The 19,259-nt window shown below is 37.3% G+C and overlaps 2 protein-coding genes across 3 annotated transcripts; both read right to left on the bottom strand.

Moving 5' to 3' along the window:
- Positions 1-1,408: 1,408 nt before the first annotated feature.
- LOC107830038 (uncharacterized) lies at positions 1,409-2,512 on the bottom strand. Its single transcript, XM_016657519.2, has 2 exons — positions 2,046-2,512; positions 1,409-1,605 (listed from the first exon to the last, which is right to left on the bottom strand). Exons 1-2 carry the CDS (start codon positions 2,510-2,512, stop codon positions 1,524-1,526), a joined length of 549 nt encoding a protein of 182 aa, XP_016513005.1. The 3' UTR covers positions 1,409-1,523.
- A 940-nt stretch (positions 2,513-3,452) lies between these two features.
- Positions 3,453-19,029, bottom strand: LOC107830040 (protein HASTY 1). 2 transcript variants are annotated; one of them, XM_016657521.2, is made up of 22 exons: positions 18,659-19,029; positions 16,254-16,355; positions 15,002-15,145; positions 14,808-14,888; positions 14,636-14,705; positions 14,121-14,191; positions 13,883-14,046; positions 13,518-13,589; positions 13,199-13,430; positions 10,019-10,081; positions 9,645-9,923; positions 8,567-8,680; positions 8,347-8,473; positions 8,090-8,259; positions 7,894-7,995; positions 7,132-7,235; positions 6,759-7,047; positions 6,429-6,673; positions 5,139-5,642; positions 4,739-5,033; positions 3,782-3,965; positions 3,453-3,668 (listed from the first exon to the last, which is right to left on the bottom strand). In XM_016657521.2, the coding sequence occupies exons 1-22, from the start codon at positions 18,764-18,766 to the stop codon at positions 3,589-3,591; spliced, it is 3,600 nt and encodes a 1,199-aa protein (XP_016513007.1). In that variant the 5' UTR covers positions 18,767-19,029; the 3' UTR covers positions 3,453-3,588. The 2 variants fall into 2 exon arrangements, with proteins under 2 accessions (XP_016513007.1, XP_016513008.1); XM_016657522.2 differs by having other exon boundaries at positions 14,808-14,884; positions 18,659-19,022.
- Positions 19,030-19,259: the final 230 nt, after the last annotated feature.

A 19,259-nucleotide genomic window follows, 5' to 3' on the forward strand; every position in this document is an offset into this window, starting at 1 on the left:
TATTTACTTTCTCGTGTGTTCTCTTTCGCTTTATTTTCTATGAACTTTTGTTTGTCGCAAGTTTGTATTTTCGTTTGGACTCAAATTAATTACTTATGAGTTAAATTTCGTTGGAAGTCTACTAACTACTAACCAATAACAACTCATTGTGTAGAAGGGATAAATTTTAAACATTCAAATACGCCATTCATTGGATATTTCAGCAACACTTCTTATTTCTTTTAGTCAGTAAAAAGTGTTTGGGCTAAAAGTCACAGAGCAGGCGCAAGTTCTTCTTTGCTGAGCCAAGGGCATGTTTGTTTCTTGTAAAATAGAAATTATTTTCTACTTGTGATTTTTATAAAATAAGTAGTAAATTGTCTTTCATTTTATTCGTATGATTGGATCATGTATTATATGTACGACAAAACCAAATAAAGTATTTGGTTTACTTTGTAACATTTGATTCTTTTTGAAGTAATGTGATAATTATCTTTCTTTTTGAAAGTTATGTTTTGATTTTCTTCTTTGAATTGCCTATTATTTGAGATAAAAACTTTTTTATTTTGCTGATAGGATAAAAATAATTGAGCAAGTATTCTGAAGTGAAGTACTCTATTCTCCTTGGAATGGAGAATTTGAGAGGGAAACTAATGAATAGAAAAGAAAAGACAAAGATGAAGGCTAAGAAGGGCCTAACGAGAAGGAATATAAAAAAGAATACGCCGCAATTTTCACATATTTCTTTTGTTTTGTTTTATTTTCTTTTCGTTATTAGTTTCTTTACTCTTATTTCATAATTCTTTTATTTGAATAGGAGAAATTTTAGCAAAGTCGATATTTTACTATCTAATTAAAAAATTTTCTATTTACATGCCTCTAACATATAATTGTACTTAAAGAGTCATGTATTAACCTCTCACTTCCTCCTCATTAATTATAATATATGTAAGTGAAATTTTTTTCTTAAAAATCCTTTCTCTTTTATTTCCTTTTAAAAAGAAAATCAGGAAAAAATGCAGTTACCTAAAATCTAATTCTAATTAAAATGCTAAGTATATGATTTATCAATATGTAGAATTATCTTTTATATCCATATTAATTTTTTTTTAAAAATTATCTCTCTCATCCACTATATGTTGTTATTTTTCTTTTTTTAAAATTTAGAGATATTTCTTATAATCGCGTGAAGCGCGGAAAATTTCACTAGTTTGTATGATAAATCCGAGCCCTGCAAAGGAGAATCTATTTTTTACATCCTGCACGGACAATTCAATGACCGAATAGTTAAAGTGCAATGTGAAATGGCACAGAGCTTGAATCCATTGCTAAACCAGTTGAGTTTTCCTTACTTTTCTGTTAACTATTGTAAAAGAACATATTTCAGAAAGCATCAACTTCAGCTTTGAATGCAGATAGGAATAGGATGAGGTCGTCACTTTGTATGCCAGTTTAGTTTAAAAGAATACGTTACAGAATGACCATTTTTCATGTTTTAAGTATGTACATTATGGAATTTAATGCAAGGATTTTAAAATAATAAATCAGAGTCGAGGAGGCCCCATTGGTCCTGAACGCCCTTGTAAGCCCATTGGGCCTCTCCAACAACAGCAAAAGAAGTTAAGGCTGCACCAGTGTAAACAACACAGTTAGATAAAAATAGCACGGTATAGCCAGTTTTCGGAGTCATTCAAAAATAGTCGGCGTTTACGAAGTCAATGAAAAATAGCCACTATTTTGCTGCAACAGAGACCGGTCCAGCATAATATACTGGAGTTCGGTGCACCTGTGTATGAACTCCAGCATATTATGCCGGACCGATATACTCCTGCAAAAGCTGCTTAATCCAAGGAATGAGAGGATCAGATGATCTAAAATTGCTCTCGTCGCTTATGAATATGAAAGTCTTAAGTAACATTGTCTATCACTTCACTTTGTTCTAGAAATCTGATCTCGTTGGGTGGAGTGAGAGGAGAAAGAAGTAGAAAAATGCATGTGAAATTAGATGAAAGAGAAAGCATGGTCAATGCCACTGTTTGTAGCATAATTAGCTTGAATATGCTTACCAACAGGTTAGGACAGGGTAACAACCCCCACATGCCTTGCCATGTCCAACCATTGTTGGCACTCCTGAGCCAGGTTTAGGCCTCAATTCTGGTAGCTTTCCAGGACTAGGTGCATGAGGAGGACCACCACGTCCATGGCTAAGCTGACCTTCGGTACCTCCAACAACAGGTAACTCTCCACGACTCGGTGAAGGCCCTATACCTCCAAGTTCCCCTGTCATGGCTGCAACTTCATGCATTTCTCCACCACCATGAAGTCCTTCTACGCCAAGTTGAGTCCCTTTGCCTTCATTTGTAGGTGTCCATCGGAGAATACGTGGAGCACCTCCACGTCCGCCACCCCCGAGTAGTCCTCCTGAGCCAAGTTGGGATGCAATGCCTCCACTTCCCAGTAGTCCTGCAGAGCCGAGAGGACCAAATCCAGATATAAATCCTCCATGTATTCCTCCACGTCCTCTTCCTGCCATTTTTTTTTTTTTTTAATTTTAATAGGGGAAAAGAGTAAAATCTGTTTGGTTTTATAGAAAGCCAATATAGACTAGTTATAGTTTTCCATAAGTTACACTCACTCTGCTCACCTAGGACTTAAAACTTTTGTCTGCCAATCTGTATTGCTACTAGTCAAAATGGTAAATACTGACCCCATCTTCCTTTCTTTTACGCATAAAAATTTGACAAAATTTTCTTGAAGTTTAGGTGACTAATTTCTTGGTTTACTCTCACATGTATGTTTATTACTTGGAGATGTCAATCTGCTCTTTCAGTCCTCCTCACGTTTATATTATTTGGTACAATTAGCAAGTTTGTATTCATCAAGCTATTCTTGAAAATAAATGACGAATCCGACTAAGTATTAAGACCAAAAATGGGACTAATAGGTGCAATTATTACCATTTTTGTCTTTTACGTGATCTAAAGCATATACAAGGGCATCATGAACTGCGATTTTTAAGAGCCAAAAGGAACTGTGTTGTATTTTAATACGAAAGAGAGAAGAAACAATATACTTTCACATACATTTTTCTCGCACAGAAGTAATCTAATATAGTAGTTGCGTGTGATGCTCCCTAAATATATTTCAAGATTGCCCTTTTATTTTCTTTTTAATGAATAAGTTAGAGGGTGGAAAGTTGCATTAAGGTTCATTTCGTCTTGCTACATCGTCAATGGTTGATAAGTATTTTCAGATTGAACCAACCTCAACAGGCTGGTGAAAGGGGCAATTTCCAGTTAGACTAGAAAGCAAATTTAATAATTTATGCTGAACCCAAAAAAAGAAAGGCAACATTTGTTGTTAGTATTACTTTTTTTTTTTTTTTTTTTTTTTGCATATTTTGTAAAAAAGAGGTAGGAATTTGCCCTAGAGTTTACGACCAATGAGATTAAAGGACTACTTGGAAACCAATATTCTCAACCAGGGGCAGAAAAAGAATGAAAAACAACATTGAGGACCAAATCATTACAATGGGAGACATTTCGGACCTTTTTGATAATATACTCGTGATTTTTCTATACAGAAAGCGGATATGCCAAACAAACTTCCTTACACGATTCCAGCCAATCCAATAGTATCTCCTTCATCGGTCTTGGATTCAAAAGCGGGAGTTACATTTCGAGGTTTTGCTGAAGAATAAAAGTCAGAATCACCAGTTAATGAGCAGCTCAAAAACTAAATTCTTGGTTAGTATGCACAGGACAGGAGAAAAACACAAAGCATTAGATTGAAGTGCACTCACCCGAAACATTTGTGATGACATTAACGCTCTTTTGAGCAGCGAGAGCTTTTAATTTGTTTCCTGTTGCTAACAACAGGAAGCTCTTCATATGCTGTCTCTGCTCCTTGGGACTAAGAGTCTTGGTCAACGCTTCTTCAAAGGCTTGAAGATCTTGGGATGTAATGCAAGGGAGAGAAAGTAAAATCTGCAGCCGTTCAAATTTGTATGAGTTTTATCGAATAGCAGATAAAAGACGTGCATGCTTTCAGAAAGGTAAACTTCATTATGCTTGCTATTGAGGATAGAGCATAAAAACTTCACAACTAACAATGTAAGATAAGCTCAATTCCAATATATCAACAGAAAAAAAGAGAAAAGATAAGATGCAATTTTAAGAATGCCTGCAAATATATTGTTTAATGCAAGGGTGAGGCCTAGCGGTCAATGAAGTGGGTCGAGAACTATGAAGTCTCGGGTACAAATCCCAGCGGAGGCAAAAACACTAGGTGACTACTTCCCATCAATCCAAACCTTGGAGGACAGAATGCCAGTACATGTGATGGTGAGGGTAGCAGGTACCCCGTGAAATTAGTCGAGGTGTGTGCAATATGGTCCGGACAACAAGGTTATCAAAAAGAATACATGTATCTATGTAAACAGTAAGTATCTTGTGTTTCTTAATATGCTAGGGGTTAAACTTGCATGGCAATTGCCACCTTTTTGACTAATGCCATTTATCATTATTTATTTATATGAACTGTATCAAAATAATTTGTCATACCCAAAAGCTCTTGGCCTTTAAACAATATTATAGATATATATGAGGATTATTGCAAATAGATAAGCATAACCGCTGGAATTCTATTTTAAGAACATCAGACGAAAAGGAAGAAAAAAGAATTGCAATGAACATAGGTGTCAAGTGCTACAGCTAAATCTGATGCTATAAGCAACTGAAAAGAGTGGGATCCGAATAACCTGCTGCGGTGCTGGGTGTCTATCAGCAAGATAAATGAAAATTTCGCGACAAAGACCAACTAAATCAGCACTGATGAAAGCATTTGACTCCAGAGCCAAAGCTTGTATTATAGCAGGGAACAAATCTTTACAAACAAAATCCCGAAGCTCCGCATTAGCTGTTGAAATGGCCAAGAGGATTACAGCTCCACAGAATGTAGAAACTTTAGTTACAGCTTCACCATCTGTCCATCTCAGAGCCTCTAAACTGATCTGCAAGGCTGGAAGTGCTATGCTTTTATGCATCAACACAAATCTGCACGTAAATCACAAGGTCAAGATTGAGAAGAACAGAAGAATGTAGACTAGAGGTCTACTCGTCCACAAACTAAGCAAACTTAAATTGACAACTTCCACATACCCAACCATGGAGTTAGTGGCAAATGCATCCAAGTCTTTAAGTGATGACTCATCCACTCGGTTCACATGGCCAGAATGCTCCAATGAAGGAAGTCCAGCATTGAGTGCAGATGAAGCAAAAACTGAGAGGATTGAGCACGTCTCACGAGTTAGATCTCGAAGAAGCTTTTCCTCCATTACTTCCACTTTCAAGTCTGAGCCATCAACTATGCCATGGAGATCAGGAACCTTTGCTCTACCTTCCTGTAAGAGACTAGACCATGAATAGCTAAGAGCTTGCTGAGAGTGGACAAGTAATGGGTGCAGGAGCTTTTCCAGCCATGCCTCCCACATATTGGCAGGGCAATTTTTGATCAATGGGATCAAGGCTAAATGAAGAAGCAGCCTTAAGTGCCTGAATTCCATATGTTGTATGTTCTCCATCAAGCTTAAAGCAACAGACGGAGAGTCTAAGCATTTGAACAAAGAATCCCCAATGGTTGCTGATAAGCCCAGTACATTGTACCTAAAGCCAAGAAAACTTCATTAACAAAACCAGAGCACTAAATGGAAACATGAAACTAATTCCCAAGACACAAGAGCATGGAGTAAAGGCATATATCACATGTAGAAATAGAGAGAGGCAGATCGCAGATCATAGTTTTAATAGCATACTAGAGTTTGCAGAGCATTAATGACAGATCTTATAGGCACTTTACAGACAATCAAGTGGGAAGTTAAATAGAGAAAGGAGAATTCTGGAAAACAAGACACTTCAATATATATATTCTAATTAGTACAGATACTAGTGCAGTTCAAGATGTCAATATTAATCTGCTAGCAAAAGATAATATAGCATCTACAATGTAAAATGACTAGAGATTGGCTTAAAATAATCCATACTAAGAATGCAGTGGCTTCCTAGAAAACCTAAAAAGATGTTACAAAACTTGCAAGGTAATCTTTTATTTATTTATTTATGTTCTTTCTCTTCTTTTTTTCCTGCTATTATGGAGAGGAACTGGAGATCAATCCATTTCCTGTTTCTCCCTCTCGTCTCCCTCCCTCTTTTTTTTTTTGTTGAGAAGGTAACATTTGTTGCATATATATTAATTGTATCAAAACAGGTATGGTTAACCATAATTACAAGGGGTGGTACAGGAAGATTCTTAAGTCCTTACAAGGATCCTAAAACATCAACAAAAGCTTTAAATGAGAATTGCCATGTCAACTAAGATAGAACTTCATGACAGCTTTGAAAAGATGATATTTTCATTATCTGTTTTAGAGATTCAGAAGAGCAGCAACATACCCACTATCTCTGATACCTTTCAGCCAGTTGCGGATATCAGCTTCATTTGGCTCTGCATAGCCTTCTCTATTCATATCTAAAGGAGATCCATCAGTAAAACTTAGAGCGCCTTTAGGCAATTTAACGTTACCTCCCCCGAAAAGACTGGCCCTTTCAACATCACTCATAGCCATTGCAGCTTTTATCTCTCCTGGTAATGCTTGATTAACAGGTGGAGACCAAAGCGAATGTATGGCACGGAGTAGCTGAAAATCAAAGACATTTACATATTTTAACAAATCTTTACTAAGGAAATGGGTGATGCAAAACAGTTCCTAAGAACTTGCTTACTTTAAGAAGAGGAGGAAGCATCCACGAGAGGTGAGATGCCATTGGATGCAAAAAGTCAGATGCTGGCATGGTTTGTACACTAGCATTGCCTTTCCTTAGACCACTCCGTTTAAGAGCCTTCTCAAAGAATGTAACTGTGTGGAAAATGGACCACATAAATGGTGTATCAGCACACAGTCGAATCAAACCTGTCGGATCAGAGAGATATGCATTTTGCCACTCAAGCTGTGTCCACTGTTTGCTCAATGGTTCAAGTAACCAGGCTAAAACTTCTAGCTGCTGCTGCGCCCTGCACCATTTTTGAGAACTCATAAAGGTCAAAGCCCATGATATACTAGACATACATTTGAAACCCATTAAGACCAGTAGCTACCCAGCAGCAGAAGCCATAATAAGGAATGCTTCACCCAAGAGATTGTGCTCCCCACGAAGTAGACGACCTTCCTTTTGTAAAAATGCCATAGTGTCAGCAATTCCCTGAAAAACAACAGAGAAAATGCAGTCACATTCCAAGGCAACCAAACAAACTCATGTCCAAATGTAAAAACCAACATCTCTCACAGTCAAAACAATGACTAATACAATCATAAAGTAGTCTTGTGTAGGTAAAAACTTAGTGCAAACATAATAACTACAAAGAACCAGGAATAGAAATTCACGTGCCATTCTGTACTTCCTAGAACCTGTCCCATTATGAAAGATGAAGACTATTCCCAAAACAGTCGGATCAATTTGGAAAATAGCTAATAATACATTCAAGGCTCTCTTTTCAATTGAAATTGGTTTCCACTGTGTTGCCAGAAAACAAAACGTACACACTCCTTTTGTACCCGAGATGACGGTATATCTAAAGAGTCTAAAATATTCCATATAGAAAGGCCAGATCAAGATGTGATTTGGGCTTTCAAGTAACATATTCTGCAAGGGGCATCTCTGGGAAAACTAAGATACCCTAGTCCTTTTGTCAAAAGTATGTAGCTACTCTACATATTTCTGCCCAGATCATAAAATGTCAGTGCACATGTTCGAAACTTGTTCAAGTCAAAGGCACAACACTACAGCAATTAAAGGAACTGACTTGAAAATTTGGTAAAGCAAGTGCCATGTCGAATTAATGAGAACGAGTGTAACTTACTCTCATGTGAGGCAAAATGCTCTGGTCTGCAGCTTTTGCAATCCGGATGAATGATGTGCAAATCTGCAATCTCGCATGTCGAGAAGCGCTTGTAGCAGGATCCTGCCAATTTTACTCAATAGTTGTCATGGTGGTTGTTTTGGACGGAAAATAAGATCACACTATTAAATAAATAGAATGGTACACGGTAGTTGACCTTGACAACAAAGGGTTGTGAGGTCAGAAGCTCGAACAACTTATTAATTACACTGCCAACAGCATCTGGATTATACTTCAGAAAGGGTCCTAGGGCATCTAAGTAGTGCCCGAGAACTTCTACAAGTGCTGGTTCAGTCCATTTCAAAGAAAGAAGTTGTTGAAGCAGACCTTCAGTTCACAGTAACCCAACTTCTCAGGATAAGAAGAAAGCTAAGTAAAAAAACTTCTAAAAATGAGGTGGAAATCACAGCAAACCTTCAAACATTCTGCACAATGACTGTTGAACTTCAGAATTGCTCCTCGCAGTTTCACTTGATCCATCAAACACGGCGTTTACAACATTTTCTAAAGCCAACTGCATACTCTCAAGTACAACCAATTCCTGAATTAACGAAGGATGTGAGAGATTTGAAAAAGGAAAAATAAGGGACATTGTTAGCTATTACAAGTTCAAGACAATTGTTTGTGAACCAACCTGAGCAGGATAAGGAACAAGGAAGAGACTCTTAATAATAGTCATAATTCTCTCACAAACTTTAGCAGCAGCTACCATAGGCTTGGCGGCTGCAACAAAACGGATCAACTCCAACTGCAGTTCATGATTGAGCAAAGTAAGAGAGTGACTCAATATTATGCACATTTACCGCTGAAAGGTACAGTTACACATAGCTAGGCAAATCACGAAATATAACTAGTTCTGAAGGAGAAATTGTCAAGTAAATAGCAATTATGTGTTAGATTAACTAGAATATTAAGAAAATGAATAGAGGTTTCTTAGAGTTTTTTTTACATGGAAAAGACTTTATCAATGGTCTGAAGCTCCATGAAGTGTTAACTAGCGAGTGATTATGGAGTCTACATGCGATTTTACAACTCTGTAGTAGGGCTAAAGTATTTTAGGCTATTGGTTTAGATTTCATCCCATCAAAGGATTGGACACAGCAATTACTTTGATAGCTACATGCATAGCTAACCATTCAATTAATACTTGTTTTTTCCAAGATCCATAAGTTGAATAATCACCGAACAAAAATAGTTGTATTGGTGATGCTTTCTCACCCAACATGATTGTTTTGCAGAAGAAAATAATCTTTCTCATTACTGATGCTTTCAAGAATATAAAACTAGTCAATTATAATTTGAAGATACTAGAAGTTGTATCCTTCATGTTAAGAGGACAAGCGCAAGTATGAAAGGAGAACGTCAGCACACTTGGAGTAGATACTTCTCTCTGAATGCAATAATAATCTCTTTTCTCAACTAAAGCATTTTTAACTTCAAAAGGAAGGAAGATGGCTTCTATTCAAACATCAAGTAGTAGATATATTGTTTACCAATCATGAGCAGAATAACAATAGTCATAGTTTAAGCAATTCCTGTAAAACCTTGATGCATGGTACCTATCACTTCCTTCCCTCTTTTGAAAAGGAGAAAAGCTTTAGAAACGAAAAGTGTCATTGTTCCTAATCATTTCCTGCCGTTTGCCACCAAAGTTTTAGAATCATTTGGAAACAGAAAACACCAAAAATTTGAAAGGAGCCACAGGAATATACCAGCCTCGAACGGTACTGGCTGAAATCTCCTTTGCCCTCAAAATCATCGCTCCACAACTCTAATGTCCCACCAGAAAGCGATGTTCCAGGATTAACTTTTTCCTTCTTCAGTAATCGCTGGAAAGATACATCCAATATAGAACTGCAGATTTCATCATTTACTAAAGCCAATATCTTGCTTTTCTCAGTATCATGTCCTGATCCCACTGCGGGATTGGTAGCTGAGTTCTCCACAGACCCAATAATCTTTGGCTTTGACAGCAAATCTCTCATAAGCGTCTATCAAGGGAAAAAATGTGAAAGAAGGTCATACGAAACATAAGTTGTACAAAGATTTCATGCACATCAGTGACAAATAAACTTGGGGTACCCACCAGCCAAAATGGTAGAGATTGAAAATGAAGAGCAAGCTTATGGTGCTTGAAAAATCCGAGAATCTGAGAAGTACTGAGAAGTTAGATTAGCAATGAATTAAAAATTTAGAAATTTGTAGAAAATAAATTAATAAAATGAGCTGTGATAAACACGCATAGTCAAGAGATGCATAAAAAAAAAATCATTCAAAAAAATGACATGCTACACATCCTGGATATCATTCAGACTACCAATCATACTTGAGTCTCCTTTTTAAGGTAAATAATTCTATTAAAGATGAGGAGATCTCCCATAGACAAGTGGTATACCAAAAAGTACAAGATCAACAAAAACATATAATTCTCTACTAAAGACACCCATCTTCTGTATAACTTGGAACCTCGTGGGTGCAGCAGAGGCTCATCCTCAACTGTATAAAGTCTTTCTCATTCCCTTCAAAGGCTCTAATATTTTGCTCTCCCCATACTACCCACAAGTGTGCTAGTGGAGCAATCTCCCATGCCCTGCTTCTTCTCTTCCTCTGTTAAAAGTGCAGTTAAATAGTGCCTCCTTCAAGCTCCCCAGCATTGGCAATTGTAACCCAAACCATCTCAAAAATTTCCGGCACAGACGTGTAGCTACATGACAACGTAAAAGAAGATAAACCCACCATACTTGAGTCCCCTAAGATTCCATACTTTCTTATTAAACAAAAGTTTCTGTTTTTCTTTTTATTTCCTTTTTATTTTTGGGCGGGAGAACCAAAAGAATTTTCACTTGAAAAGAAACCAATGTATGATATAGGACAAGAAGGTAACTGTTATTCATGTCAAAAGATATACATATCAAATTCTTTAGATCGCACTGTCAATGGTGAAAAATGGTAACCCTAAAGTAAACCTGCAGCCTTACACCATATCCCAATCTATCCGACTAACTTGTTGCACGAGAACCTAGCATCATTCTGCTGGAAGATAAGATGACAATGCTTCACTATCTTAAACAGACCTATAGTTCTCTATTCGACATTATTGATACCTAGCGTTCCAATCATCGAAGACGGGGAAACACTCTATGAATTCCTTCAATTGTATAAGAATAGGTTGTCCTCTCTGCTAAAAAATTCAAAGATGTTATTTTCTATGAATAATTTTTAAGAATATTATTGAAATTCCATAACAACCATAACCCCTCTTGCCTCACGAAATTACCCTCCAAGTTAACCCCACACCTAAGTGATCTCAAGCTTAAGCCCATGTTTGAACACCAGCTCGGTGGAACCAGTAGATATTTGGTTGTTTGGCAAGATAATGTATACGATTCCAAAAGCAACAACAACAACAACAACTCAGTGAAATCCCACTAGTGGGGTCTGGGGAGGATAGTATGTACGCAGACCTTACCCCTACCCGAAGGGGTAGAAAGGTTGTTTTCAAAAAACCCTCGGTTCAAGAAGACAAAAAGACAAAAGGAGATAATATCAGTATTATCACAGAAATCATAAGAAAATATAAGAAAAACAGGAACATAAAATCCAGAAGAAAGCTGCAAAACAAAAGCGATAACTAGTAAATAGGTCTGGAAATAAAAAAAGAAACAGAAAGACACGCCATTGCCACCCGCTACCTAGACAAAACCCTACAAGACTACTCTAGCAACGGAACGAACTAGTGCAAAATCCAACTACCTCCTAACCTACAACCCTAATACTCGACCTCCACATCTTCCTATCAAGTGTCATGTCCTCGGAAATCTGAAGTCTCGCTATGTCCTGCCTGATCACCTCTCCCCAATACTTCTTAGGCCGCCCTCTACCTCTTCTCATGCCCTCCACAACTAGCCGCTCACACCTCCTTACCGGAGCATTTGGGCTTCTCCTCTGTATATGCCCGAACCATTTGAGTCTCGCTTCCCGCATCTTGTCATCAATGGGAGCCACACGCACCTTCTCCCGAATATCATCATTCCTAATCTTGTCCATCCTAGTGTGCCCGTACATCCACCTCAACATCCTCATTTCAGCTACTTTCATCTTCTGGATATGTGAGTTCTTAACAGGCCAACACTCAGCCCCTTACATCATGGCCGGTCTAACTACCGCTTTATAAAGCTTACCTTTGAGTATCGGTGGCACTCGCTTGTCACACAGGACACCAGATGCTAACCTCCACTTCATCCATCCTACCCCAATACGGTGTGTGACATCCTCGTCGATCTCCCATCCTCCTTGAATAACCAACCCAAGGTACTTGAAGCTACATCTACTAGGGATGACCTGTGAGTCAAGCCTCACATCCACGCCTACTTCTCCCGGCTCAACGCTTAACTTACACTCCAGGTATTCCGTCTTCGTCCTACTCAGCTTGAAACCCTTAGACTCAAGAGCATGTCTCCAAACCTCCAGTCTCTCGTTAACACCGGTACGCGACTCATCAATCAGAACTATGTCATCGGCGAATAGCATGCACCATGGCACCTCCCCTTGAATATGGTGTGTCAGCGCGTCCATCACGAGAGCGAATAAGAACGGACTGAGCGCAAAGCCTTGGTGTAACCCCATAACAACTGAAAAATGCTCAGAGTCACCTCCCACTGTCCTTACCCGAGTCTTAGCCCCATCGTACATGTCTTTAATCGCCATAATGTAGGGAACCGACACACCTTTTACCTCCAAGCATCTCCAAGGAACTTCCCTAGGAACCTTGTCATATGCTTTCTCTAAGTCAATAAACACCATGTGTAGTTCCTTCTACCTATCTCTGTACTGTTCCACCAACCGCCTAACAAGGTGTATAGCTTCTGTAGTAGAACGACCCGGCATGAACCCGAACTGGTTGTCGGATATAGACACCGACATCCTCACCCTCGCTTCAACCACCCTCTCCCACACTTTCATAGTGTGACTAAGCAATTTGATACCCCTATAATGGTTGCAACTCTGGATATCACCTTTGTTCTTATACAGTGGAACCATCGTACTCCACCTCCACTCATCCGGCATCCTCTTTGCCTTAAAAATAACATTGAACAACCCAGTCAACCAGAAGATGATCCAGAATTGTGAAGCCAAACCAAGTTCTACCCCACCCCCCACCCGCTACCAAAAGAAAGTGAGAACAGATTAAGGAAATTGAAACTGAGGTCCCAATGAGTTCAAGTTATGTTGCAGTCAGAGTAAAATATAAGAAACAACTAATCACCTGTTGAAGGTAAAACGATAGAACTGAACTATCACCAGCTATACATTGCAAGTTGTAAGAACCCAAAGCAACCATGCTCTCACATATGTACTCAGCAAACTCAAATTCATTGTCATCAATGACTGAACCAGAGTCAGATTTTTGCAAGAAGTCTCCAGAGACTTTCATCAAAATCTGAAAAATGTTACTCATCACAGAATCAAACTCGACAGCAGCATCAGTTGGTCTTTTCCTGGAAGTAGTTTCAGGAAATAACTTATAAATGCTTGACCTAAACATGTATGTTCACATAGTACCAGATAGCATTAGTGCAACATACCTCAGAGAGACAAGCTTGAAGAATTCGCATGCATGAAGACGGAAGTCCGGTGAGGAGAGCAAGATTCCACAGCTATTTGAAAAAGAGGAATAAATACACTATTGCCAAACTCATACTCCCTCCGTTTCAATTTATGTGAACCCATTTGACTGGGCACGGAGTTTAAGAAAAGAGAGAAGACTTTTGAACTTGTGGTGTAAAATGAAGCACATATATTTTGTGTGGCTATAAATCATTGCATAAAGGTAAATTGTTTCCAAACAGGGAAAGAGGTCATTCTTTTTGGCACAGACTAAAAAGGAAATAGGTTCACATAAATTGAAACGGAGTGAGTATTATTCACTCTGCAAGTGCGGAGAGCATACCCATGTATTATTCCATGTTTTGCAAGATCTGGCAAGGGAGCCCATTCAGCATATGCATTAACAGCATTTAGAGTGGCAGTTACAGCTGCAGCATGCTGTCTTGCAACTTCTAATTGTTGTCTTCCTGCTTCAGTTAGTGCAGCTCCAAAGTGCCTTTCTAGTAACTGGTTATGGAAAAAAGAGTTAGAATGATGCAAGAATATCCCAACTGCACAAAAAATCCCAGCCAAAGACTTACACTATACAGTAAGGGAAAAATCTCAGGCAAAGAGTCAGTAAGTCCACGTAATAATAGCCTACGGCGATCACCTGAATCAACAAAAAAGGTACCAGGTAATAAGAAAATGGATATAATTAAGATATCAAGCTTTTTTCCAGCATAAAACACACACTACGTTCAATAACATTCTACACTCCGCCTATATGACAGTCCCAAGCCAGGGTAAAGGTGAAAGGTTACCGTAGGTTATTTGTCACTGTAAAAAGAGTCAAACTATGATTAATCCTTTTAATACAATATCGATGTGCAGGATATGGAGCAGAATGGATACAGAGCATTCATATTGCCGGCACTAGTTTTGCTATTGGCATGCAGCGGAAATGAGTTGAGCTACAACATCCTAAATATTGAACACCATGTCTCACCCACCTAAGCACCCCAATCAAGGAAATAACAGTACTATGTAGTCTGCCTCTTTTACTTGCAAGAACTAAGTTGCTGAATATGTATTCAGTTCACAGGATAGCACAGACCTTCTAAATCTTCGTTATGGACAGTAATATCTTCAGGAAGCCACCTTAGCATCATTGATACCAGTTCTGCCTGCAAGGAGAAAGAAAATCCAGCTGCATTAACTGAGGCAGACCTCAAATAAGTGTGAAAAAGATATACTACAGAACCAAGCAGGAAAAAGACGAAACTTACGTGTGCAGGACCCTTGTTAGCAAGAGATACTAGAGATGGAAAAAGCTCCTGCCACAAACTTAAGCCTTCTCTCCTAACTATCTGAAACAAGTACAATTGATTGATCCTAAGAACTATATACTGACCAAAATTAAAATTTAAAGAGAGAAAGAGAGGGAGGGGAGGGAGGGAGGGAGGAAGAAACAGCAGAATACCTCGGCAACAAGAGCCGATGTCTGACTTTTCAAAGCCCATTCTTCAATGGAATTTGTAATTTCAGACATCAAATCAACAGCTACACTTGCAAAGTTCCTTCGCTCGTCAGGGTTTAACTCGTCCCATCGCAACCGCACCAAATGCTACAAAATTAATTAAAACTTGAGAACAAGGATAGAAGGAGCTCAATGTTTAAGTCCTGCAGGCAATACTTGGACATATAAATCACAGAGTGGACTTGTATGAAATTTCAACAAGAAGAGCGTAAAGGACACTTGAGTCGACATTTACAATCCTTATATATAAGGATAAGTGGCAAGCCTTCTTTGCAGAATTCAATCACAAAAATATTGAAGCAAAGAAACTCTGCCTTTTTCTTCTAGATTTGGTGTTTGTTGTCAAGTACTTTATGCTCACTTAGGACAGGACATTATGATTTCCCCAGCAGCTAATCTTTGTCCTCTGTTCTACGGACAGGTGGGCTTAAATTTTCTGGAGAAGGATATCATGAGTATAAAGGGGGGATAGGGCATAGTGGAGCTTTAAAACCTTATTTATTCACCTCTGTATAGAAGACAAAAGCTAATTACCAGAGTCTTTTTCTCTTTCCTTGAACAATAGAAGGGGGGATAGGGCATAGTGGAGCTTTAAAACCTTATTTATTCACCTCTGTATAGAAGACAAAAGCTAATTACCAGAGTCTTTTTCTCTTTCCTTGAACAATAGAAGGTTAAAAGCGTAACTTTGTAAATCTGCGTCCACTTTTGAATAAAGAGAATGAATCCCTTTAATTCATTATTGAAGAATGTTACTAATAGAAATTAAGTTCTACCTTTTTTAATCTCCAGGAAGAAAAAAAATAGACAAACACTGTGAAAAGAAAAGCTAAAAAGATTACCTGTTAAAGATTGTAGCTCAAAAATAACAATATAGAACAAGGAAAAACAAGTTAAGAGATATAGAGAGAAAGAGAGCAGGAAGAGATTTTTTTCTTCAATTGTGTGTATTTTCCTATCTATTACAAGGCCTTAATATAGGCATAAAAAGTGAAGAAAATATGTCATGGAATATGTCATTGAACATACAAAATATATCATTGAATATGTCATTAAGCATTTGAGATGAAGATCATGGAATAAGAGTAGACATCCACCATAATGTGATATTTATCACAACATTACCCACTTTTTTGGCTGGCCTAACTAAAGATAAAAAGCTAAGAAACTAAATGCAGAGTTATCATAATGTAACCTGGAGCATCTTATAGGCTTGTAGTCGTATTTCTGAAGACCAATCTTTCCTTACTAAAATAAATGATGTGCTCGCCAAGATACGTGCATCCCCTGCTTTTATCTGCAAAAGATATAGAAAGTTATCAGCAACATAAATGCTAAAATAAGGAATAAAAATAGAATTCAGCCATAATGGTGTTGTGATAGTAATAATTAGGGAGATCAATGGATGGATTAGGGAAGAGTAATCCGCTTTGAGACTATATTTGCGTACCCTAGTTAACAATGAGCTAACCAACAGCAAATAGGACTGACTTCGTGGCTCATGTCATTAGCCAATGATATTGTATTAATTGACAAAAATAGCAAAAGAGTCAACAAAAAACTATAACTTTGAGGAGCAACCTAGAGAGATAGGTTTTAGGATAAATAAAAGTACGATGGAGAATCGGGGCTACAAGATTAGCCTCCATGAGAAGAACAAAAGTGCAGTGAGATATGATGGGATTGTAGTGCCTAAATACAAAAAATGCCTCAATATTTAGATTTAGCCTTCGACAAAAAGATATTTAGATTCAATCTTCTAAGAGAATGGAATGACAGATAAAGATGTAACGCAAAATCAAAATAGGATGGTTAAAATCATAAAATGAAGGATTGCATCAAGAGCATTATGTGATAGGAAGATACCAAACAAAAAGAAAATAATGAAAATTAACTTCTGTAGAATGTTTACAAGCCTAGCAATGTTATATGGAAGTGAATGTTGTCCCCTATGATCCAGCATATGGATATGAGTATTGTAGAAATGCATACATCGTGAATTAATAAAAGATTGAACAAAATCATAAATGATCATATCATACGTAGGGTGCAAGATAAGATAAGGTATAGTTGAGTAAGATGGTTCGGTCATATGGTATATAGACCTCTAAACACACCAATCAATAAGTACCATGATGATTGAATTTGCTCAAAGGATATGAGATAAACTTAAAATCATATGAATGGAAGGTATCTCAAAAGTCTTGTAACCTCTAGTAATTAATGTAGATTGACAAAACAGAGAACACGAAAGCCAATGATCCATATAGGCAATACCAGACCAATTGTGATTAAGGCTAAGTTGTTGTTATCACACTTACATTAGGCCCAAGTACAGATAAGTGAAAGAGTTAGAGAATATCTACTTTGCCTTTAAACGGAAGTTGTTTACCAGTATTGGAATGAAATAAACTCGAAAATAGAGGAAGAAATATAGAGGATTTGATAAAGACAACGCTAACTAGTTTGGAATTGAGCATAGCTGATTGATTGATATTGGGAGAAAAAAGGAGACCAATAGGGGCCAATGAGAGAATCAATATATTCACCAATACAGACATACATCCTACCCAAATCTCATTTTGAGAACCATTCATCCCACAAAGTGGCCTTAGAAGTTCCATATCAATTGCTTTACAACTCTTTTTACTCCTGGAAAACTGCAAGGTATATCTTACAATACCCAAAATGACTATTTTTAATGAAATTTCAACTGCATCAAAAGCAAACTCGTTTCTCTTTTTATCTAGTGAAATCCCATGAAATGGAACTGACCCTATCAGCAAAACTCATTTACCTATTTTAGCATGATTTGCACTTACTCATATTCAGTAACTCATAAGACTCTACAAACCCATATAATCGTTTTCAAAATATTCAAAAATGAAAAGGTCATTGGAAAAATATCATAATTCCAATATTTTGAAGCTACATAAATAAAATAATAAATATATGCAGTTGAAACACCCCAATTTTCATCAGAGGCCTACAAATAACTCGAGTAAGAAGGAAAGTACAAGAAAAGTGATCAAAAACCACCCTTCCTTCCTCCCTTCCACATGAACCTAAACCCCTCAGCAGAACCCTAATACTCAAAGATCAAACTGCTGTTTCGAATACTCATATTCAAGCCTTTTTTAGATGAAGTAAAATTATTAAAGCCAACCAATTTCTATCAGCAGAACTCCCTATATCGTTTAGCAGGAATTGCCTTTTCATAGTCAGTAGCTCAATAAACCAGAAGCTCACCAAAACCCTACCTTTTCTTCAAAAAAATCAATGCAATATGGTGAAACTACAACCCACAGACACATATAAACATTTAGCAAGTAAACACCCCAACTCTTTCAGAAGACTTCATACAACTCAAAAAGGGTGATCAAGAATCACAGTTTCTCCTCCCTTTAACAAAAACATCATGGCTCAAAAATCAAGATGGTAATTTTGAAAACTCAAAATCAAGATTCCATTAAAAATCAAACTTTTTAATACCCAATTCAAATGGAGCAAATAAAAAATTAAAACAAACCCATTACTTTCACGAAATTCAAATACAACAAAGTAGGTTGTGGTTAAAAAAATGAACTATGAGATACTTACGGATTCTAAATAGGAATAAGCGGCTTTACGAGCATCAGGAGAAGAGTTCCAATCAAGGGCAGCCACAATAGCACGAGCTACATTGCTTGCTACGCCATTTTCCTCCATCTTTTTTAGCTGTTAATTAATGCTTCAATAGATTCTTGAAGTTATACAGTATTCAGCTTTGAAAAGGGTTTCAAAAAAACTTGAAAAAGGGTTTTAGCAAATATGTCAGTTACTTGCACTCTGCGATGGTGGACAGAGTGGGGAGAGAGGAAAGGTGCTGAGTAATTTTGGGTATTCTTTTTCTTTCTCCTTTGGTTTGAATTGTTTACTCAGGTCCTCCCATTGTTTTCTATTTTCTTCTTCTCCCCTTAATATTAAGAATCTTCTCATGATTTGCTCTTTAACTTTCTTATATATTTGAATCTAGTACTACTATTTTTTATAACGTTTAATAACTCTTTTCCTTTTTCATGTAAAATATAATAATGTTATTGACGTTTGCTTCATAATTTTATTTTTTTCATAATTAATGTAATGAATGCATTTACAATTCATATGACACAAAATGAACTTCATTTTAATTGTTAGAAATGAATAAATATTTTTAATTTAT

The sequence above is a fragment of the Nicotiana tabacum genome, chromosome 7 (genome assembly GCF_000715075.1).
Source record: "Nicotiana tabacum cultivar K326 chromosome 7, ASM71507v2, whole genome shotgun sequence".
Lineage (NCBI taxonomy): Eukaryota > Viridiplantae > Streptophyta > Magnoliopsida > Solanales > Solanaceae > Nicotiana > Nicotiana tabacum.